This window comes from Pelodiscus sinensis, chromosome 6, assembly GCF_052426305.1.
Source record: "Pelodiscus sinensis isolate ZL-2025 chromosome 6, ASM5242630v1, whole genome shotgun sequence".
Classification (NCBI taxonomy): domain Eukaryota; kingdom Metazoa; phylum Chordata; order Testudines; family Trionychidae; genus Pelodiscus; species Pelodiscus sinensis.
The window spans coordinates 94,084,743-94,108,237 of NC_143057.1; the positions used below are offsets into that span (position 1 = coordinate 94,084,743).

Here is a 23,495-nt window from a genome sequence, read left to right on the forward strand (position 1 = left end):
GGTTACATGTTCTGTATTTCATTAAGCAATATAAATTAGACATTGTAGTGAGCTGTCTATACAGCTCACAATTCATGCACTGTATTTGCATAACTATTGGGTCTATCAGTAACCACCTAACATTTCACCTTAGCATGTGTACAAGTTTCTTAGAATTCACAAAACTATGCAAGATTTGATTTTTCCAGTCACCATAGTCATTAGTTGAATGCAATTAACAATTGGCCAAAAACCACAACAAAAAAGAAGCAGACACAATAAATGTATATTAATTCCTATTTCATTAATATGCTCCCCTCCCCCACAACATATTTTCATACAATTCCTGAACATATTAGAGGTCTGACACCAATTAACAATGAAAGATGACTTATGTAAATAGGCAGGTTGTTAAATAAGGCAGGACAAGAGGTAAATCACCTGACTTTTTAGCACATTAATTCAGTAAATGAGCTTCTGATTTATCTGATCAGCTAGCTCTACTAGTATGGATTTAAACTTCCTGACAGGTTCTACTGCATCCTTCCAATTAATGTCAGACCTTCTCAGCCATTGCCCATGCATTTCCAATACAAAAATTTCCAGCTATTTCAAAGACTGTCAAATGCACTGACTTACAACAAGAAGTAGGCCTCAGTAAAAAAATATTAAGCTCATATTTTAAAAGTGTGTGATCATGCAGATCATTTCAGAATAATTTCCTGGAAATATGCTTTAAATGTAGTTAAATGTGATTCTCCTCTGCCTAAGATGCGTGCTTCAGACTATGTTCTCAAATTTTCAAAGGAGGTATGTTTAGTGTATAAAGGCTGCATTAAAAAGGAGACTAAATTACATTCAATTGCAAAACTAGAAGGCATGCAAAAGGCTTTTCTACCCATTCTGACAAACACAAACAAATTCTATAAACTTAACTTTAGCTACTAAAATTACTAATCTTGTCTATTCACATGATTGGTGAAATTAAATAAGAATAAAATTATTTAAGTTGGTGACTACTCTTAAAAAATCTTCCAGGCACTTGAACTTAAAACATTTCAGACAATAAAACCAAAGCCTATATGTGTGGCTACATAATTTCAGAAAGATGTGGTGATGCATCATGAGAACATCATGTAAATCATATTAATTGGCATATTGCTAGACGGTGGATGCAAGTCTACATTACAAAGCACCAGCAGACATCTCCAGTGATCCAGGTCAATGATGGTTATGAAGCCATGTCAAAAGATAAAGGCATATCCAATAAAGAGAGAAACATTTACATGCACAGATAGTATTAGACAGCAAACCAAGAGGAAAAACTGAAGCTTCACAAAGAGACTTCCCTGAACAATGAGAGCAGTTATTGGACAGTACTCAAGTATTTGCATGCTGTCAGGCTGACTGCATTCCAGGCAATCAGAATTCACATTTAATCTGTACCCTTTGTTATGCATGGAAGCTTTGTACAAGTTCCTTACACAGACAGCATATTCATAATCTGAAGACTTTAATTCTATGTTATTTACTGCCAGTTCTTCAGGTAGTCAAGCTTATCCCTCCCTCTAAAATAAAAGAAGTTTCAATGCCAGTTTCTCCAATTTCTTTATGATACATTTTCACCAGTATTTTGAGATGCTGTTTTTACAATCAAGAATTGTTGTTGCATAACAACTGGATCAGCTAGGTAGATTATATAGGAACATTAACCTGCTATGTAGAAACATTTTGTAAAACAGATCATCCTTTACAAACTGCGGCCAGTTTCACTGTTCTGTTGGGGAGGTGGGGGAGGAAGGAAGGTTTGGCACTGCACAATTTAAACCTCAATATATATTTCACTTTATCAGGTTACATACATGGAAAAATATGTAAAAACAAATTTTAAAAGTCACTGAATTTCAAATAAATTAGTTTATCTAGCTCCCTGACTTTTCAATGGGTTCAATAGCTTCTTAACTTGTGCCCACCCCAGAAAAAAAAAAGCCACACACTTATCTTTTAATTGCTCATTTCTGAAAGTCAGATGCAGAGCGAAAAAAATGAATCAGCTGCTGACACAACAGTTGGCTATGGTTCAAGAATTGCTACATATCAAAACAGCTGATCAGATGCAGAGCTGGTATTTTCTTCAATATAATATATGAGAGAGAGCGAGAGAGAGAGAGAGAGAGCACATGCAAGTTTTATAATGAAAATTTTCATCTTGAAATTCTTAGAACAACTCAAGCTTGGGAAACATTTTACTACCAATCCAAGTGTCAGGTTCTGTCTCTCAAATATCAGAGCTATGATTATGCGGTATTAGGAATGCCAGGGAAGAAGCAGAAAAAGAATAATTTATAAGTAAACCTTTGCATCTTAAACTATACTACATATCAGATGTTTTCATCAGGTTAACCCAAATAAAATATATTTCTAAAAATGCATAGGCCAGTTTTATAGACTACATTTATAGTCTACATTCACGTTACACACAAATTGTGATTATGTTGTTTTTGTTTAAAAGAAAGCACTTGAGCTTTGTCTTTAATAGCACAGTGTCACTACTTGTGTGTAAAGACACACATACTACCATCAATATCTGCATTAAACAGTAAGCTTTATTTCTGGGCAAAGTTATTGTCACTTCAAAAATGACTTGAAAAATAACTGGATGTACACTCAAAAATAACTGACCTATCACATTTAAAAAAAAAATCTAATTTTCCATTTTTAATAATCCTCAGTTGCAAAGCTGTACACACCAATGCTTTCACAAGAAATAATTCAAAATTAATAAAACACATTAAAAAAATGTTTGCACTCACAAAGAGAGAAAATAATTCCTTTGCTCCCTAATCAATAACTTACACTACAAGCCTAACAAGGAAATTTGAATACATTTAGATTTTTTTCTCCCTTTGAGACAACAAATATTCAACAGCATTTTCCCTTATTCACTTATCTGTAAATTTCGATCATCTATGGAAATATTTTTCACTAATTTGTATGTGTACAGTGAAACTGATGTTTAGTGGCATTTACTAATAAAAATGTTATCTTCCAAATTTAACTATACTCTTTGCTCTAAACAGAATCCCTCCCGCCACCCCCACCCCCGTCAGACACCCAGGTACTTTGGTACCACAGTATAGATAATTTCCTTTAATCATTCATTCCTAACTAGAACCTCATCATCAGGCTGATTTCTAGAGAAACCCTGGCTTATATCTTTTGGCAGGTCAGCAGAGAAACATTACCCACTTAAAGAAGATAGCAGGTAGCGTAAGAGAGTCTTCTCTTTCCCTTTTTTCCCCCTGGACATTGACGGACACAGAGTTACTACATATACGAGGACAATGCAGGAACTTTAACTAAAAGTCTCAACTCTTTTTTTATTGCTTCGGGGGTAGCCGAGTTAGTCTGTACAGGATAAACTTAAACAAATGGTCTGGTAGTACTTTATAGACAAACAAAACGTATAGATGGTATCATGAGCTTTCGCGGGCACAGCCCGCTTCTGCAGATGACCAGAGTTTATGGCCTCATTTTTTGAGGAAGAGCGGCTTTTCAAAAAAACGGGGGAGTTCATCAAAAAAGCAGCATCCTAACTACTTTCACTTTCGAAAGCTCCACTTTCAAAAGTAAGATTGGAAGAATTTGCAAAAGTAAGTTCCCGCAGAATCTGCATACCCTCCTCTGACATTTTAGAGTAGTTTAGATGAGCCCAAAGTTTGTTTGGCACTTCATTAAAAAAAAATGAATCAAAAAGTTGTTCAACACAACATAGCTGAAATTCAAACAATCAATGTTTGAAACAAGGGCAATGACATTTATCTAACAGGCTCTATAATTTAAATTGGCTCTATATACAAGGGGAACTAACATTTGATAATGGTTTTCACAATCTAGCAGACAAAAGGTATGACAAGATCCAACAGACAAGTTGAAGCCACACAATTTCAGACTGGAAATAAAATATGCAACTTTTAAACACAGTAATTAGTCCTTACCACTGATTGTTGTGAATTCTCCATGACAGGTATTTTTAAAATCTAGATTAGATTCCAAAATTGTGCTCTAGTTCAAACAGGAGTTAATGCAGAGGTACTACAGCCAATATTTATGCAGCAGGCTGAACTAGATGATCACATCAGTCCCTTCTGGCCTTAAAACTCATAGATTCTAAGTTGGGTTTTAGAAAAGTTGTCCAAAAGCAGAAAATTAGAAAAGATTCTGATCCATTAGATTAATAAAATCATTTGAAAGTTGTTGATTATAAAAATATTTAATTACATCAGAATTCTACAGAAAGAAGTTACTTAAATAGTCTCATGAAACATTCCATTCCAGGTGAAAAAACCTGACCTCTTTTTTTAGAGTAGTTACTATACATAGGCTCAAGTTTGTAGTTTTTTATTAAGCTTTAGCAATAAAATAATGAAGCATAAAAAACACATCCAAGTCAGAAGAAAAGAATGTCTTCTCCGTAAAAGAAAAACAAAAAAGTAGACCATCTGAAGTTTATTTCAGAACCAAACTAAGGAAATATATAGAGAGACTGACAGATTATTTTACACTAAAGAAAATCAAAGTAAAAGTTTATCTGGAAATAATTACTTTCCTCCAGCTGCATCTCACTGTATTTCTCTCTAAAACCCAAGATTCTGCAATGAAGAGACATTGTTTGAAGTAAACCTTTTTAAAAGAAAAATAAGCTGAGTTGCAGGCTTATCACATTTCTAACATTTGTTTAATGTTGATATTGTAAGTCCTTTACATTTTTTCTTCTCCAGGAAGTGCTTCCTTTGGCTCATCCCCCTGCCATTCTTATCTAAAGGCATTACTCCTGTGATTATGTTGTCGCTCAGCATTTCTGTAGAAATTATTGTAAGGTCTTAAACAGAGGCCAGAGAGAGCAAGCAAGGGTCTATATAAAGCAGACATAAGACTGACCATAGATGAAAACAGATTAAGAAATCAAATTTACACTTCACCATCTATATTTTCCTCTCGCTTTTGGCATGTCTTTCAGGTTGGCCAAGTGAAAACTTATTTTCTAGGCAGTCAGTCAATCTGCCTTCCAGATTTTGATATACAATGAAAATGTTGTAATGTTTGGATTGCAAACACTGCTCAGCAATATTTAATGATTTAAATTGTTTACAGTGAAAATGTTTCATTTCTCTTATGTTTTGTTATTAAACCACCTCCGCCTCAAGCTCTTATCCATATTCTCTCAGATCCTCACTCTCACGCTTGACCCAAGTATGATTTTAACTGACAGCTTCTCTTTTAAGAAAATCCATTTGAAATAAATTATACTTATAAATTAAAATTACATTGGACTAAATTAAGCTATCTTTTAAAGATAGTAATAGATACTCAAGATTTCTGCTCCAATTATTAAAGAGCCCTTACACAACTGACAAAATATGTAGTTGTTTGAAGTAGTTCTTTAAAAAACAGATATGAGATAAGGTGTTGCAAAAATAGAGGTTCTTCCTAAAAAAAGGCACCTAATGATAAGTATTTAAAAAAGAAATTGGTAGGATAGACTGAATGCTTCTAATATACGCATCTGTTGATTGAAAACAAGTTGCCATAGTAATAAATTTTCTTCAACTTAATGTTCCTAAAGTTTGACTAAAAATGAAATGTTCAGAAACAAGTATTTTCCATTTAACTAGCACTGAAGTAAAATTTACATCGCTCGCTTAGCAAATCTCTCATTCATTTGTATTAATCTAATTGTTTTACTTGCAACACTAATATATGATATGCAATAAAAATATGGCTCATCCAATAATAATGCTCTTGGAAAGCATAGTTGAAAAAATGTACAAAGTTTCTGTTACTCATACTGCACACAGCATATTCACATTTATACAAGCTCAGTATTGTGATACATATTTTGCTACATTACATGAAGCCAACCCCATTCTACCAGTCATTACAACTCATTGCAGTGGAATTGCTTGTGCTCCTACACCTCTGTGCTCTGGAAGGAACATTTCAAATACAAAATCCTTACCAACCCCAATGACACAATGTTCCCAAATTACACAAGTACTTTGGAGATACTCTGTCATCTAAGAGTTATACTACTACACCCTTCAAAACAAGAACTCCACCCGTTAGTACAATTTACATTGTGTTTCAAAGTACACATTTTGATATTGCTATTTTTGAATAGCTTCCTCAAAAGAGCTGTATTTTCAACAGTTTATATAGCATTTGTTTGAAATGTGTTTAAGTGTTCCAAGAGCAGCAGTCAAAAGTTAAATTGTATTTATGTGTATTTTCTTTCTTCACATTGACCCTTGCCAACATTGCTCATTGCCCCTCCCCTTTTGAGGCTATACAAAAAGTTACTCCCCCCCGCCCTTTCACAACTACTCATTGAGGCCTCTTCCAATTCTGAAAGCAAGGAAAGCAAAGCCCATGCTGGGTGTCTGTCTCTGAGAGAAGATTGCATCTTTTATTTATCGCCCCTTGGCTTTATTTTCACAGTGAATTCCTGGCTTAAATGTAATCAGCCAAGAAACCCTCCCTACATGCACTCCTGTCATTCCTCATTGCATGCAAGCAGAATCAAGCACAGTCAAGGGGGGGGGGGGGGGGGGGGCGATTATCAGCACTGCCAACGAAACAAAAATAAGACAATATAAAAATACTAGGTTCAGGTTCTGCAGCCAGTGAGGACCCACAGATGTGCTCCTCAGTCCTCTGGAAAAAGACAGACACCCAGGAATAAGATGAAACATAATTAGGGATTTTTTTTTTTTAAATGTCTCAATGCTGAACCTCCCTTTAGGCAGAAGGGAAGGGCACTGAGCCTAGAGAAAAAGCAACAGAGTGTGCCTTGGGAAAATACATAACCACGCAGACATCAGATTTGTAGAGTATATATGAATTCAAATTAACTGCAGACAGGATTAAAACTACTGAGTTCTCTCCAGGGTGGCAGTGAGGCAAAATTACATGAGAACCAAAAGTATGGAACAGATCTTAAGTTCTAGTGAACCTTTGGGCTCAGAAACTGTACACCCCTTAAATCTTTAGAAACAAGACATAAAGAAAGGGGGAAACATCCATTTTTGTTTTAAATTATTTGGAAGAAGCAGGAGAGAAGAGGGAATGTGAACTGCCCTGTTAGTTTCAGTCCATTTAAAAATGTCATCACGTCCATCCTCAAAAACTGATAGCTTGACAGGGAAGAGAAAAAAGCTCAGGCTTAAACTGCATATTGGGGAAGATTATGCAAGTCTGTCTGAGGGAAAATGGAATTGTGTGGCTTTAAGTCATCAGTCCCTTCTTCCCCTTTGTCAAATCTTCACTGTTTTTCAGGCAGTGAAAAGAAATAAAGAGCCTCTTTTGTTTGGCTTCCCCTTTTCGGGGGCTGGCAGAAAACTGAAAAGGACACAAATAAACATGAAAATGAGAACAAAGTGCCAGGTCTTCCTCCTCCACCACCACAGGGAATTGCCTCACGGCGATTCGAGATGCGCAAATCACAAATAGAGGCAGCTAAACACAACAAAACGAGAGCTCCAGCTTCAGCAGAAGAGAACCTCACCCTGCTCGGAAGTTTTATTAGGGAAATTGTAACCCATCTGCTCGTTCTTTCCCACGGCAGCGGCAGGGCCCGGATTACTAGGTCTGTAAAACCTCCCCCACCATCACAAATCAGGGGCTGGTTTATCCTCTTCCCATCACAACAAGCCAGGCAGCACAGGAGGACGGGAAGCCTGCAGCCTTCCCTTGTTGTGCCCAAGACCCGCAGGAAAATGTGAGCCGGGCATGGAGCTCCTCCAGCACTCTTATTGATGGAACTAGCCCCTCCCCCCCAACGCAGAGCTGCTCTTCCTCCTCCCTTCATCCCTTCGGAGGAGACCCACCCCCCGAGCCTTTTAAACTAACTCGGAAGGGAGGAGTTAAATCGAGAGAGCGCTATCTCCCGGAGAGGGTGAAGAGCAGCAGCAGGCGGCAGCAGCGGGGGTGTGGGGAGTATTGTTCCAGGAGAGGCAAGAACAGCACTTCCCCTTTCGCTGTTGTCATGAAGCGAGGAACACAGCTACATCCCAAAGCAACTGGCAGCACCCCATGTACCGCCGCCTCCATACACAGCAACTCCCCCTCCTCCCTGCCATCGCTCAGCTCCCCCCTTCCGTCCTGGCAGCCAGAGTTGGATCCGCTCTATGGCAGCTTTCCTAGCCACGGTACGCCCCCCGCCCCCCGCAAAACCAACCGGGGGTGATTCAAAGGCAGCCCCAGGCTTAGGCTGCACTGTCTGCAGCAGCTCCCAACCCGGCCGCGCATCGCTGCCGCTGCTCCCCTGCAAGAGCCTTTGTTCAGACACGGCCCCGAACCTCTCCGCGCAACTCGGCTCCTGGGGTGTGTAGGTAACAGATCCCTGCCCCTCCCTCGCCCCACCGGGGCTGCTTCTGCTGATTCACTTCCTCGCCCTCCCGGGTTTGCGGGGCAGAGGCGGCGGCGGCGACTTTGGCATCTCTATTGTGGCCCAGGCTATGAGGATGACCCGGATTACGCGGCGGGGGGGAGGGGGTGCGAGGAGGGAGGGGACAGAGCGAGGTGGGATTGCATGGCCGGGATTACGGGCGGAGGGGGAGCGCAGGGGGGAGTGGGACCAGAGTTAAAGGGACGGGACGGGGGAGGAGAGGAAATAGGCGCTATGCGGAGTGCAGCGAGGGCAGCTGTGAAGGGCAGTTGCTAGGCGGGCAGAAGCCGCCTGTAACCTGGCCTTGGATGCCGAGGAGAGGCGTGAAGGAGCCATGCAATCTGGCTGCGGGGGAGGGGACGGAGAGAGGAAATTACAAGGCCTGGATCCCGGGGTGGCAGCGAGAGAGGTGCTGGGGGCACGGAGCGCTGCAGGGACCGTGCTATCTGGGCTGGGCGGTTTGGGGGGGGGGCAGCCGCCGCGTTTAGGTGAGCGGAGGTGAAGGAAGCGCTGGCCGGGGTCAGGGCGCTGGGCCAGGGAGGGGCGGCGCTGTGGCCGGGGCCGGGATTACAGGTGGGTGACAGGCCCGCAGGACCCCGCTGTCCGGATCCCAGCGGGGCTGGGCCGGAGACGGGCCGCGGCCCGGCTCCCCGGTGAGTGACTCACCGACTTGCAGGACGTTATCGACGCAGCCGCCGTCGAGCAGAGCGATGCCCCTGCGGAAGGGCAGGCGGTTCTCGTCGGCGGCGGCGTCCGCGGCCCCGCCGGGCGCGGTGCTGGCAGCGGCCCCCCCGGGGGCGGCGGGGTCCTCGGCGCCGGTGTTGAAGGAGGAGTACATGCAGATCTCCCGCTCGCTGCGGGGGAAGGACCAGTACACGATCCTGCGCTGCACCGGCTCCGGGATCCGCTCGAACCGCTCCTCCACCCGCTGGAAGGGCCACTTCTCCGCCACCTTGCGCGCCGCGATGTCCAGCAGCGACTCGGGGCTCTGAGTCTTGCCGAGCGGCAGCAGCCCCAGGGCGGCAGCCGCGGCGGCCGCGGAGGAAGATCCGGCACAGAGCGCCCCGCCGCCGGGGCCGCCGCCGCCCGCCCGCTGGCCCGGCCTGCACCCCGAGCCGTAGCCAGGTCTGCAGCAGAGGCGCTTAGCGGGGGGAGGGAGCTGACCGCGCTCCGCCATGATCGCGCCGCTTCTAAGCAGACAGCGGAAGTGGCTGTACCCTATAAACGGCACCAGGAAGAGAGCGACCGACAGCCGGAATGGCGGCCACGCCCAGCGCTGCCATCTATGGGCAAAGGGGCGGTGCCTGCTGCCTCGCCCACGGCAGGGGCGGAGTTATGCAAATCAGTGCCTACAAACATAAATAGAACGGGCCCGGCGGCAGCTGCCGTGCGTGAGACTCAGCAGCACGAGGGGTGGGGCCCGTGGTCGGTCGGGGGCTAGTTTGCGAAGGAGGGCGTGGCGCTCTCTGGCGACGTAACACACTCGCAAGTCTGGGCGCGCCTTTCGCGTGGTGGGAAAAGGGGGTGGGGCAGGCGCCACCGCCTTCTATGACACCATCTAGGGAATGGAATGTGGAGGCGGGGCCGCCGCGGCCTCAACCCGGTGACCGCCGCTGGGAAAGCCTGGGGGAGCGGGAAGGAAGAAGGAGAAGCAGTAGTGTCACTGAGCGCGGCAGCAAAGAAATACGGTAATGGAAGCGGCGCTGCAGCCCGGCTCCTGTTCGCCCCCAGTATGGGGCGGTCAGCCCCGCTCAGGGCAGCCGAGCCGATGGCTGCTAAGGGCTGGGTCCCGCCTGCGCTGGACGCCACGTGCTGGCTGGGCGGCGGAGGCGCTGCGGCAGCCGGTGCGGGAGGGAGGCGATGAGCTAGTACCTGGAGCGGCCCCGCGCTGGGTACGTCTGGCGCGGGTTGGCTGCGGGGAGCAACGTGGCTCTGTCCCGCAGCCAAGAGCGGGTCGGAGCCCAGCCGGGGAGGTCCGCCGAGTGGCCCCTGAACCGCTGGTTCCTCAGCGCGCTGGCTGGGGCTGTGGAGGGGCCAGTTAGCCCCAAAGCCTGGCTGTGGTAGGCGCGGGCTGCTCCCTTCGCCCGGGGCAGAGCAATCCCGCGTGTAGGCGGCTGGGTTGGCGGCGCTCCTGCGACGCGCAGCAAATCCCAGCCTGGGGCAGAGTCCAGCGCTTAATTACCTTGCTGGCGGCAGCGCTGAGCTTTGACCCAGATCGCAGCTCGCGTTCTCACTGAGGTGTTGGTGGTGACACTTAGCACGGCGTGTGAGCTACTTGTCTCCCCTCCCCCTTCCTAGCCTGCGCTGGGATGCGGGGTCGCTTTACTGCTATCTCTGAGCGTTGGAAACTTCCGACGCCACCTTGTACTATGGCTGAGCTACGCACACGAGGACACTAACTGGAAAACAAGGAAAGTGCTGGCCTGGTTGGTAAAACAAGGTTATAGGCCTGTTGTAAAGGTTTCCAGCTATTAGGAAAATTGTGGTAACATGCTGCTTGTGGGTCCATCCTTCAGCGCTCTTCAGTCTTGAGTGCCAAAGCACAGACACAGCGCGCACAGAAGAAGGGGAGGGGAAACTATAAAGCAGAGAAAATAACCTTCTTTTAAAAAAAGGCTTGTATTGTGCCTTGTAAGATCTTATTTGACCTTCCTCCCATAGCTTAGGGGGCGAGGACATAAGGCTACTCTATCTGCATAATTATTTGTGCCTGCTGTCGCTAATTAGAATGGCTATTAATGAACAAATGAAGCATGGAAGAGACTTGAATGAAAAAGCAGGTTTTTTTCAAAGCAAATTTATTACCTAAATAATGTTCTCCTTAGCCACTCCTTAAAACCACTGCTAAGAAGAGGAAAACAATATTACAAATGCAAACATAAGTGTCCTACTACATATCAATCACTCCTTTAAAAAAAAAAACTGTTCCACAAGATGCATTACAGAAATTCTCACTTGTAGGTTAGATTTGGGGGAGGGAAGAGGAGATTAGGTTTAGCTAAGTAGTATGAGGAATTCTTCAAAGCATTCTAGGCAGGATGAGTGATTTTAGGGGTGGGGAGAGGATAGATAGCTTAATTTCAAATCAGCTAAAGGTGTAGCAAAAATGGTTTCCTGGGAAAAGCAGATCATATTTTGTAGAATCAGAGACTTGACAACAGCCTTAATTAATCTCATTTTGGAAAAAGCACTCTGGTTTCTTCCTGATGACTGCTATGGAAACCTATATTGTTCCATGACCCTTTTAACCTAAAAGGTTAATATAGCAACCATTTTTCTGTCAAAATCCTGGATGCACACTGCTGCTGAGTAGGATTAGGTTAAAGCTGTAAACCTTCACATTGCCCAATTGGAATCAAGCTCTGGCACCCCAATGCAATAAGCTTGATGTGACTATCCACAGTGAGTGAATTGGATGCAGTTAAAATATTATATTTACCCTGGTATTGAAAAGAATCTGTAAATATTGGTACTAACCATCTGCTGTGGTTAATTTTTAGCAAATGGTTTAATGTGTAATGTTGCAATTCCAGTAGCATACAAAATATCTATCATTATTAGTGAAAATAAGTAGTTCAAAAGTGTATCCTCAAGTCAAATTTAACAACCCTTCTGGAACAAATATGTGCGAAAAAGCTGGCTCAAAATTTGTTATTCACAAACAATATCAGAAATATATTCACTTTTGTCTGTCCTCACCTCGGTTAACTTCAGTGGAGATGCACAAGTGTAAATAAGGGCCGAATTGTATCAAGTGTACTGTAAAATCAAAATATTGATGTGTAAACACTGGAGCTAATCAACAATTGGCATTTGTCATGGAAAATGCATACATTTCCTCTTTCATCCAAATCAGGATAAAGGGACAAAATAGTGAAATTGTTCACAGAATAAAATGTAGAAGTTTAACTTTGAAATTGTAAATAAGAAATCTTCAATAAAAACAGAACATTTGGATACTCCTCTTGAAACATTTCAGTTTGGCTCAGCTCATCATTGAAAAGGAGTTCTCTGAGCTGCTGTGGGTTACCTTCGTGGGATTGTAGGTCAAGTGCTTCATGTCTCCTTTTCTAGGAACAAGGCAGCCCAATCATACTACCACTCCCATGAGTCACTGAAGCAGTTCAACCTTAGGGGCACTGAATCCTGCACAGAGAAGAGAAAGGGATGCATAAGGTACAGTAACTGATCAGGCAAACACAAATTAAGATTGAATTTGCAGTTAAACATGCTTAGTTCCACAAACCAAAATATAGTTGTTTGGGGTGATATTTTGATATACATTTTTTCAATTGCTTTGAAATAGCATTTAATTTTTAAAACAAATCTATTTAGAGACTGGTTGGAGCCAAATCAAAAGTAAAATGGCAAAAATAATATTATTGACACTGTGATTTAAGATTTCTTTAAGAAAATAACTTCAGACTAAAATTAAGCAGAGCCTATGGATTGGATCAGGCCTGCATAATGTATTTATATGTCTGCATGTCATGCTTCAATTCTAAAGATTTTTTTAAGTTTCAAGCCCTTCTTATTATGACCTGAGTGTACAGTGATAGAATGCGTTCCTCCTGAGTGTGCAGACAGCATGAATCAACCACTTTAAGGTGTGAACTCCATGCTTCCCATTAATCCTCTTTGTATATTAATGTTAAAGCCTAACACCACATTAGGCAAAGGAACCTTAGATGACCCTGTTTCCTTAGAACTTTAGTGGGATTTGGTAACCTAAACACTATAGGCTGAGATTTTTAAAGGAGCCTAGATATTAATTATTTTTGTCAGTGAAATGACAATGAAGCCCATGGGAGGAGAATTGGGATTTGCTATAAAGTGGGATATGCACAGAAAGACTATGGGGGGGGGGGGGGCGGGGGGGTGGGAAGGGAGAGAGATAAGTGGACCTAAATGGAAGCAGTTTTCATTGTGATACTGAATGTAACAACTGAAATCTTAGTTATTCCATAGGGGTGGTAATAAACTACCCTCATCTTTGTGCAGACTTTCCTTTGACATCAGTGGGCATTCAGCTGTGTTTTGTGGGAAAGCGTCATCTTAAATATGTATTACTTGTGCCCAATAAAAATTGAAACTTGGCCTTGTCAACAGAACGAGTTTGATACTGGTCTAAAACAGGTGATTTTTGCTGCCTTTGGGGAAGGATCAGTTTTCCCTTGTCATGATATGACTATCTTAAGCACTGCACTTTCTGCTAGGGAAAAGCTGCTCCCAATAGGGAACCCATTCCCAAGGCTGGAGGAATTAACCATTACCTGGCAGCAGCTGATCCCACTGCTGCTGGGTCAGATTAATAAACTCCACACTTGCAGGACTGGTTGCTACCTGATAGTTATTCGTTTGTCCAGTCTGTTTCCCTCTCGAGTCAAGCATACTAGACTCTTAGTAATTAATCTATTCATGAAGGTTTGCCTTCTAAATCAGGGGCGTCATTTTATAAGATGACAGCTTTTGAGGTTTTCATACTTATAACACACGTAATCAGGCTTAGAACAAAATCTTAATTCAAATAAAGATCAAAAGTTGTCTAAATCTACAGTTTAGTCTGAGTAAGCAGAACCTAAACCAGTGGGGAATTTGCCTAATAATCAGCAGCATGATATGTCTCTATTTTGTTAGCCACAGTGCTATCTCCAGCAAATCTTCAAATCAGAAGAAATAAACTTAAATTATTGAGAGCATCAGGAAATACATCTGGGAAACATGGATTGCTTTTTAATGTACCTGTAGAGGAAAATCTTTAGGAAACTCTTATGGGAGACAGCACAAGCATTTTGCCAAATAATTTTTAAAAGCTTTGACACTTTCAATAGAGAGAAGCTGAAAAATAATCAGCTTGTGTATCTTGAGATACAGTATAAAATTCTGAAGAGAATTTCTACCTGGTTGTGAGACACTAGTTTAATGGACTAGCAAAAACACTAAATTAAGGTATTACAATGCTAGTGAGAAACATAATTAGCTATTTGATACAGTAATATACTGCAAATTTTTAAAACGGATTAAGTAATCTGATGATTGAGTCCAATACCTAATTTTCATTAGCTTCCACTTAAGTAAACAAGATACCCTGACTTTGGTAGTGGTTCCCATATTACCTGTAGTAGCTATCTGGGGCAACATACCTCTCCTAGACCCAGGGGACAGGAGATTGTTCAAACATCTTCTACTATGAAGATTCAAAACCCTGCAGAGTGCGATAGGTGCCATCAATATAGTATGAAGTTATTATGAACTAAAATTAGAAAATATACCTAAGCTTATTTAAGAAATCCTACAAATGGAGAGAGACTGTATCAATCTGCTAATTTTTATTATAAGTTACATATGTTGCTACCTTAGAATTGCATTCCTTTTTCTTACTGTGTGGGGAGAGAAGGGCTGCAGAGCAGATGCCACACCTCCTGGAAGGATATAGTAGCAGCTGTGTACCTGCTGCCTCAGGCACAATGTCAGGAACAATTCCACCCTCAGGAGTGGTGAATCTATGTACCATTCCCATTGCAGCCCATGGCTTTACCACTACAATTTTTTCTCTGAGCATGCAGTACTTCATTTAAATCATTTTATCCTTGCTAGAAGTAACTATTGTCTTTGGGTGAAAAGAGTAGGGTTGTATTATGTTTGCAGAATCTTAACTGGTCACTTGAGAGTTTGAGGTTTGGTTTTTCATCTAAAATACTTCTGAGGCTATGTTGGGAGACCTTAACTGACCATTTCTGGGGCATTTTTGTTTGAGTTCAGATTTTAGAAGGCCCGTATTCCAAAAAAGATATAGGGAGCAGAACGTGTTGTAGGTCCACCTTAACTAACATTTTTGAAAGTTTTTATTGAGCTAAAAGCTACATCTTCATAGCAACTCATTAAAAAAACCTTTTAAGGAATGGCCCTGTAGCACCTTGGAGACTAACTAATATATATAATATCATGTGTGTCTTTTGTTTGTGGGTACAACCCACTGCTTCAGATGAGTGAAGCAAAAGGGACAAACCCCAAATTTTAAGCAGAAAAAGTGAGGGGGTTACCCTGTCAATATAGTGCTTGTGATAACTGAGGCTAATTGAGTGGGCTGTAAGTGTTCCAAACTTAGCTTTTGATGTAATTTGGGTGCATGGGTGGCAGGTTTGTATAATTTTTGGTGGTGCCCCATTAGCCATGCCTCCTGCCCCATTAGCCACGCCCCCCCATTAGGCATGCCTCTGGAGGTAACACACTCAGGGCAAGATGGACATATGAACAGAAGTAAAAGGTGTCATGTCACCCCTCTCAAAAGACTTTTCCCACCATCCTACCAACAGGGATTAGTTTGGCCTCCACCAAGCCCCCCTCATGCAACTATCCTGCAATTGCATTAACCCAATGTGTGACACATTAACTTGGGGGCAGAGAGCTGGGCGAAGTGTCCCTCTAAGGCTATGTCTACACTCGTGGCTTCTTGCGCAAGTACAGCTTTTCTTGTGCAAGAACCCACAAAGCATCCACACTGCCCGCCTGCTCTGGTGCAAGGAAATTTACAGTATGGCATAAGAGAGGGTGCCTTGCGACAGAGCTACGCACTTTTCTAACAGGTGTTAGCTCTCTGGTGCAAGAGGGCAGTGTGGATGCTCGCGGGGGGGATTTCTTGCACAAGAAACCCCTATGGCTAAAATAGCCATTGCAGCTTTCTTGGGCAAGAGAGCATCCACACTGCCATGGATGCTCTTGTACAAAAGCACAGCTCGCACATGGCAGTGTGGACGTGTTCTTGCACAAGGGTTCTTGTGCAAGATATTCTTGCGCAAGAAACTGCCAGTGTAGACATAGCCTAAGTGTTTCCTCCCGTGAGCAGAATGAATTTTGTGTTGTGCACCAGTACTGTGTTGTGGCTTGTTTGGATGTGCCACTGTGGCACCCAAGATATTAATAAATATCTTATAAACCTCTATCTTTCCCTCTGCTGCCATGTATCCCCTTGCTCCATCAGCTCCCCTGGTGCCTGTTGCCCCCCAACTCCTCATCCTCCTGTGCTGTCCTGACTCCTGCCCTTCTCACTGCCCTCAGCCCTCCTACAACCTGCCCCCTCACCAACCTTTCTCTCCCCCTCATGCCCACTCCTCCAGTAGCCCCGCTTTGTTCATGTGAGCTACCCCTCCTCATCCCTTCTTCTAACACCTCCCTCTACAGACCTTCCCTGCCTCTCTCTGGTGGTGGTCCTTCCCCTGCAGGTGTCTGCCCTTCTGCTTCACCCCCAGAATCCCCTGGCACCTGCACCTTCCCTTAGCCCTGCACCCTCCTGGTGCCTCCCCCTTCCCTCACTGCCCCTGCCCCCTTTTTCCCTGATGCCCACCCCCTCACCACTCTCTGCCCCCATTGTCCTCATGCCCCTCTGTGCCCTCACACGTGACTTGCTCTATCTCCACCTTTCTCATGCCCACCCCTTCTTTCAAGCTTTCTCCCAGCACCTCCTCCTCCCAGCCCCCAATGCCCTTCCCCTCTTCTCTCCTCTCCCAGCATCACCCTGTCCCCCCTCCCGCTGAGACCTCCCCTCCTGCCCTTTCCCTCATTGTCTGCACTTGGCCCTGGCATTTGTCTCTTTTCCACCCCTGTCCCTTGGTGCCTTCCCCTTTCTTCCCTCTATTTTTCCCCCTCCCCTACCTTCTGTCTGATCTGCGATCAGGTCCTGCTGTCTGTCAAGGGGGTATAGGCCACTCTGGCATCCGCTGCCCATTCCTTCTGGGGCTGCGGAGTCTGGGCATTCGCCCCGCGGGGTTTCCTGCCGGGTCCCAGCTGCTGCAGGAAGGTGGATGCTTCCCTGAGCTCACCGCAAAGGCCCCGGGTAGACCCCTTCCCTCTTGCCTGCCATGCCGCTGGCATTTAAAATACTTGGCACGAGCAGGCGCCGCAAGGCTGTGGGGGCAGGGCTGGCCTGCCACACCTGCTCACTGCAGCATCCGCTCAGGGGCGAGGCCTTCACGTCCCATCACCCTGTCTGGCGCACAGTGTGTGCATGTGCCAGAAGGGTGCGGGGAGACCGGTCTGCCGTGGCAGCTTGCTGTGGTATCCGTGGAGCCCGGGGGGAGGACATGCCAGCAGGTGGGGGCTGCGGCCCGCTCCAGGCAGGGCCGGGGGGAGAGACCCAGCTCCAAATATTGTCTGCACTTGGCTCCCTGGCACCACGAGCCCATATAACTTGCCGCCCATTGTTGGGTGTTGAATATAATGGCCCATCCAGTTCATGTCTTCGTTCAGTGCCTGGGAGAGAGTGTCAAATGTGTATATGAAGGCCAGTTCCACAGTCTTTCCCTGCAGTTGGTTCCTGAAATTACTGTGTGAAAGAATGGCTACTTTTAAATCCATTGTGTGCCTAGGCAGGTTAAAATGTTGTCCCACAGGTTTGTGTGACCATTTTGAATATCTTATTTGTGTCCATAATTAATCAATCCTTTGTCGAGTTTGGCCAACATATATAGCAGAAAGGCATTGCTTGCATTTGATGGTATAGATCTTGTTAGAGCAGTGGTCTCCAACCTTTTACACCAAGATCACTTTTTAAATGACAAAACAAGCCAAGATCTCCTGCTGCATTCTTCCCCCAAAACTCCTCCCCTTCCTTGAAGTCCCACCCCACCCTCTCTCTTCTCCTCCTCTCCATCATGTGCTATCCCCAACCCCTATACAGCTGCTTTTTTCCAGTTCTTCTGTAGGAAGAGGTTTTTCCAATATTTGGCCTGTCTAGACTGATCCAAATGTCAAACTCCTTCTTTCGGAAGCCCCCTTATTCCTCATGGAATGAGGAATACAGGGGTTACCAAAAGAGCATGTTTGCTCTTCCACTTAAAAAAAATGGAAGAACAAATGTGTCCCTGGATTCAGAAGAGGTTTTTTTCTGGGATATCTCTAGAATCCTGAAAAACTCCTGCAGTCTAATTGTACCCTTGCTGGGATGAGACCAGATGTGTAGGCTCGAGGGGGGGGGGGAAGAAATGAAGGATTTGGATGTGGGAAGGGGTGAGAAGTGCAAGTTCTGGGAGGAAATCGGAGTGCAGGAAAAGGTGGAGATGGGGATTCTGGCTCAGGGAGGGGGCTTCAGGCCGGGCAGTGTTGGGGTCAGATGTAGGGTTAAGGTACTAAGCAAGCCACAGGCTTGTGGATGTGATGGTGCAGTAATTAGGGTTGGGGTATGTGAGGGGCTCAGGGCAAGGGGTTTCAGTGTATGATAGACTCAGATCTAGGGTCTGGAGGAAGGGGGGGGGGTGCAGGAGTGTTACGATGCTGTGGCCATATGGGGGCTTGGCCCCAATTGGGGGTTTGTTGGCCAGGCTTCATTATTAAATAAAATTCTGTGTCAAACACAAAGTTTCTGCATTGTCTTTATTTTTGAGATGGGGGTGGGGGAGGGGAGGAAGGGAACCTGTTCTGAGCCAGGGGTCATGGACCCACACAAGTCAGTTGAGGCCACACAAGTGAGATGCAAAAAAACCCCTTAAACCCCCCAAACTTCACTAATGAGGCCCCAAATGTGCTGGTGGGAGCAGGGGACATGGTACTGGGGAAACGGTGCTTGTGGGTTCTGTGGCAGGGGACAGGGTGCCAGTGGGGATAGGGTTCTATGGCTGGGGACATGGGAGAGGGGACAGGGTGCCAGTGGGAGAAAGGGGAAGCAGGGGACAGGGTTCTGTAGCAGGGGACAGTCCCCTGCACCCACCTCTTACGGCCCCCCTGCCGAGCAGGGAAGCCCCCCTCACGTGCCCCCTCCGGGCCCAACTTCCCCCTCCCACAGAGCAGGGAAGCCCCCACATGTGCCCCCTCCAGGGATGACTGTCTCTCTTCCCCCCTTCCCTTGCCACAGAGGAAGGCAGCCTGATCGCATGCTGCCTCTGAGGTCGGCATGAGATCATCAGTGCTTTTGCGACAATTCAAGCGGCCAGTGTAGACAGCTGGCAAGTTTTTCTGCAAAAGCAGATGATTTTGTGGAAAAACTTGCCAGTCTAGACACAGCCCATAAGCCTCTGCTCATTAGGTAGTTGAGTCACTACTCGATGGGTTCTTCCTCCCCGTGCATGCCCCCCCTTGCTGCCTCCATCAGAGACAGCAACCTGGGGTGCAGGAGCCAGTGCTGGAGGAGCTAGCTTAAAAGCCCATTCCCTCCAACACTAGCTTGGTGTGGGGGTAGGGGAGGCAGAGGACCAGGCCGGAGCCAGAGCTCACCTGTCCTGGCTTGTGCCCAGTCCTTCATTGCACCTCTGCCTTTTAAATGTAATAAGAGCCACCTGGTTCTTACTACATGTAAAAGGCAAAGCAGCAGCAGGGTTTGCTCCCAGGGTGGGGATCTAACATGCTGTGGCTCTGTAGTTGCCCCTTTGAGTAGCTAATGGAATTTCTTAATTAGCTGATTTACATGTAAATCTCCCTTATTTTCCCCAGTGCAGTGGCAGGAGTTGGAGTCTCTCTGCCCTCTCCTGTCCTGCTGCACCCAACTTCTCCCCAATAGTAATACAATTGTGTTGGGAGGTGAGTGTGTGACTGGGGAGTGTGTCAGTGGGTGGTTGTGTGGCAGACAGCATGCATGTGTGACAGTGCATAGTTGAGAAGCTATGCATATGGATTTGAGGCTTTGCAAAGGAATCTTATGTTCCTTGATTTAAAATCATGTGGCTCCAAAAGAATTAAACTCTAATGCAGCATACACTCTCTCAGCCTATCCCCGTAGGCAAAAACTATGGAGTTGGCTTGGGAAGTTCAGAATCAATCTCAGGATAGAATGACGTTGGGATTATTCAGTCTTCATGCCAAAGTGGGTACTAGTCACTGAATCTGCTTAGCCTCCCCCCAGCTACGAAGCTGTTAATTTGTCCACACTCTTTCCCCAGCTCTTTGGCCATCTGAGAGGCTGGCTGTGTCCTTGCTAGCCCCAGCCCAGGTCTCTCTGCCCTGGAAAAAGGCTCACCTGCCTGCAGTCAGAGCAGGGCTGGCTGGGGACTGTAGCCATTAAACATTGAGAGCACAGCTGAACCAGCTTCAGGCCAAACAGTTGATCCAAGACTTTGTGCCAAAGAGCTGATTGGCCAGATGGAGAGAGTTAATTGGCTGCAGAGGATTAATTGGCTGCAGAGGATGGAAACAACTGATGAGGCTGCCCATGGAGTAGCTGATTGGCTGTCAACAGCTGATCTTCCCTTGGGTGGATCCCTCCTGGGAGCAATTGCAGGAGGGGCACCTGAATACATGCTGCTGTCCCTGCATGCTCTGCTAATCTGCTGGATGGCATGTTAATTTTTGAGTGGCCACATGTGAGCATGGCTTTCAAGGAGCATAGGTTGTACCCAACCCTGTAATATGAGCACTTGTGTGGCCACCTAAGAGAGATTCAAATGCTGCCCTGCTGAGTAACAGAACTCCAGTAGCCAACAGTATGGCTACATCTACATTGTCAAGATTTTGCGCAAATACTTTTAACGCAAGAGTTTGTGTTAAAGTATTTGCGCAAGAGCGTCTACACTGGCATGTGCTTTTGCACAAAAGCATCATGCCAGTGTAGATGCTCTCTTGCGCAAGAAAGCTCCAATGGCCTTTTTAGCCATCGGGCTTTCTTGCGCAAGTAATTCATGTTGCCTGTCTACACTGGCCTCTTGCGCAAGAACACTTGTGCAAGAGGGCTTATTCCTGAGCAGGAGCGTCATAGTTCTTGCTCAAGAAGCATTGATTTCATACATTAGAATGTCAGTGTCTTGAGCAAGAACTTGCAGCCAGTGTAGAGAGGTGGCAAGTTTTTGCTCAATCTTGCCAATGTAGACACAGCCTATGTGTTTCTATTGGTGGTGTACACAAATCTGCACATGCCAGAGTGCATACAACACACTTTATTCCACACATGGAGGGGGGGAAGCTAGAGGGCCAATTGGTTGTAACTCACTGAAAGAGTTGAAGGAGAAGCTTTGCTTCCTATTAGCTGTAGCTAATCCCTATAGCTGAGCAGCATGTTGATACTCAGTGGAATCCTGCAGAGAGGTTATCAAAACATTTTGAGAGGTATTTGTAAATTTTCTACTGCCGATTCCAGCGCAGTGCTGCTGTCTCTTCCCCCATTGCAGGACACTAATCCATATCATTCATCAAGCTCTTGTGCAGGAGCCAAAGCAGAGCTGAGGTGAGCTGCATATGGAGCAGGGTGAAAGCCACAATCCTGGAGAAGTTGTGCCCTGATTTCCTTGCTTACCCTGAAGCAGGGAGATGTTTGGCAGTGTTACCTCCCTATGGAGAACTGTTCCTGTAGAGCAGGGGTGGCCAACCCATTGGAGATGAAGAGCCAAAACAGTGGTGGATAGAGTGCAAAGACCCATGTACTGGGGGGAGTTGAGGGGGAAAAAAACCCCACCAGTGCTGGAGGAAAATAGGTGCTGATACACTGTCCTGGGGCATACCATCACAAAAAAAGCTCTGGGAGGGAATTTGGGTGCAGGAGAAAGTAGAGAAGAAGATGCTGGTTCAGGGAGGGGACTCCAGGCTGGAGAGGGTTGGGGTGCTGAGCAAGCTGCAAGCTTGTGGTTGTGAGGGTGCAGGAGTGTGGGCTGGGGTGCATGAGGGGCTCAGGATACAGATTTGCAGTGTGTGGATAGTGCTGGAGTGTTGTGGCAGAAGACTGGGGAGGTGGGGGTGCAGAAGTTTTGGGGTGCAGAAGTTTGGCAATGTGAAGGGCTCAGGACAGGGAGTTCCAGTGTATGATAGGCTCAGGTTTAGAGTCTGGGGGGCAGGGGAGTACAGGAAAGTTATGATGCTGTGGCCAGATGGGGGGCTTGTTGGCCAGGCTTCATTTTTAAATAAAATATTATGTCAAACACAAAATGTCTCAGCGTTACCTTTGAGAGGGGCGGGGAACCTGTTTTGAGTCAGGGTCACTAACCCACAGAGAAGTCAGTCAGGGACACGCAAGTGAGATGCAAAAAAACCTGCTTTAAAACCCCCCCCAAGCCTCACTAATATGGCCCCAACTGTGCTGGGGCAGGGGACGGTGCTGGGGTAGGGTGCTTGTGGGGGAGGGAATAGACAGCTGGGGCCAGTACCTGGGGATCCCGAGTCTCAGGAAGCATGCTGGCTGCTATTTTTTTCTTCGCAAGCTGCATGTGGCTCGCAAGCCATGAGCTGGCCACCCCTGCTGTAAACGGAATTTTCTACCCCTGGCTGAAATTTCTTTGGTTCATATGCACAGCTGCCTCACTCGCTATGCCATTGACCCTTGCAAGGGACCCATCTCTGCAAGCCCCATAACCAAAGTGAGGAGAAATGTTGGAAAAGGGGTTTGTAAGTGAAATGTTACAATGTCATAAATTGATGTGAACAGACTCCTTTTTGCGCATTTTGCTGAATATCTGAGACCTTGGTAGCCCTGGTGCACTGTGATATGCCCTTGGAAAAACAGATTCAGTTCTAAAGCAATCTTCAAGTGAGTGCAAATGGCAGGAACAGTGGTTCCTCAGCTCCCTTTCCAAGCACAAGGACAAACAGGCCTTTGCAAGGCAAGTGACAGAACGCGTGATCAGGGTCACAGAGGGACTAGACTGAGATCCTAAAGAGCTTGGTGAAGCAGCACAGTGAGCCAACATAGGTTGTATCCCCCACCTCCAGGCAGTACTTTAAAAATTCAGTGTCCAGCAAACCTTCCTCCCCTGCCCTCTCATTCCTTTTTTGGGCTTCTACATTTTCCCGTTAACTTCATCCCCTCTCCCAACTTTGATTATGCTGCCTGCACCTACCTACATCTGTGAGTTGTAACCCTTTGCCACCACCTCCCTTACCAGCTGGAGGGGCTGCATTCTTGCATTTCAGTGCACCACTTTCTAGTGAATAAAGGCATGCTTTTAGAATGTTAGAGCAAATGAAAAAGCATAGAACCAATGTCACACACCAGTCACTCTGATCTGGGGTGCAGGTATTAAAGTCATGTTCCCAAGTATGTGTTGCATTGTATTGGATGGAGGTCGGTAGAAGCCCAGAGAAGCAACTGTTCTTTGGGTTTATTTCAGTGTCCCTAACTTTCAAAATGGACCCTTAAAACCTCCCTGATGGTGACAGCTAC

General features: G+C 45.7%; 1 protein-coding gene and 1 long non-coding RNA gene across 4 annotated transcripts in view; one reads left to right on the top strand and one right to left on the bottom strand.

Annotated features, from left to right (window-relative positions):
- The window catches only part of ZSWIM6 (zinc finger SWIM-type containing 6), a 183,996-nt gene extending 174,248 nt beyond the window's left edge, over positions 1 to 9,748 (bottom strand). Inside the window, exon 1 of the mRNA XM_075932863.2 lies at positions 9,092 to 9,748. Within this exon, the coding sequence (XP_075788978.1) occupies positions 9,092 to 9,602 (511 nt within the window). The 5' untranslated portion in view covers positions 9,603 to 9,748. The remainder of the gene's footprint in view (positions 1 to 9,091) is intronic.
- A 145-nt stretch (positions 9,749 to 9,893) lies between these two features.
- Positions 9,894 to 23,495, top strand: part of LOC102453032 (uncharacterized) — a 66,833-nt gene continuing 53,231 nt past the window's right edge. For 2 of the 3 annotated variants that reach the window (XR_012905028.2, XR_012905030.2), the window contains exons 1-2: positions 9,894 to 10,113; positions 12,500 to 12,601. This is a non-coding gene — a long non-coding RNA (uncharacterized LOC102453032). The remainder of the gene's footprint in view (positions 10,114 to 12,499; positions 12,602 to 23,495) is intronic. The other variant, XR_016349977.1, reaches the window with a different exon arrangement.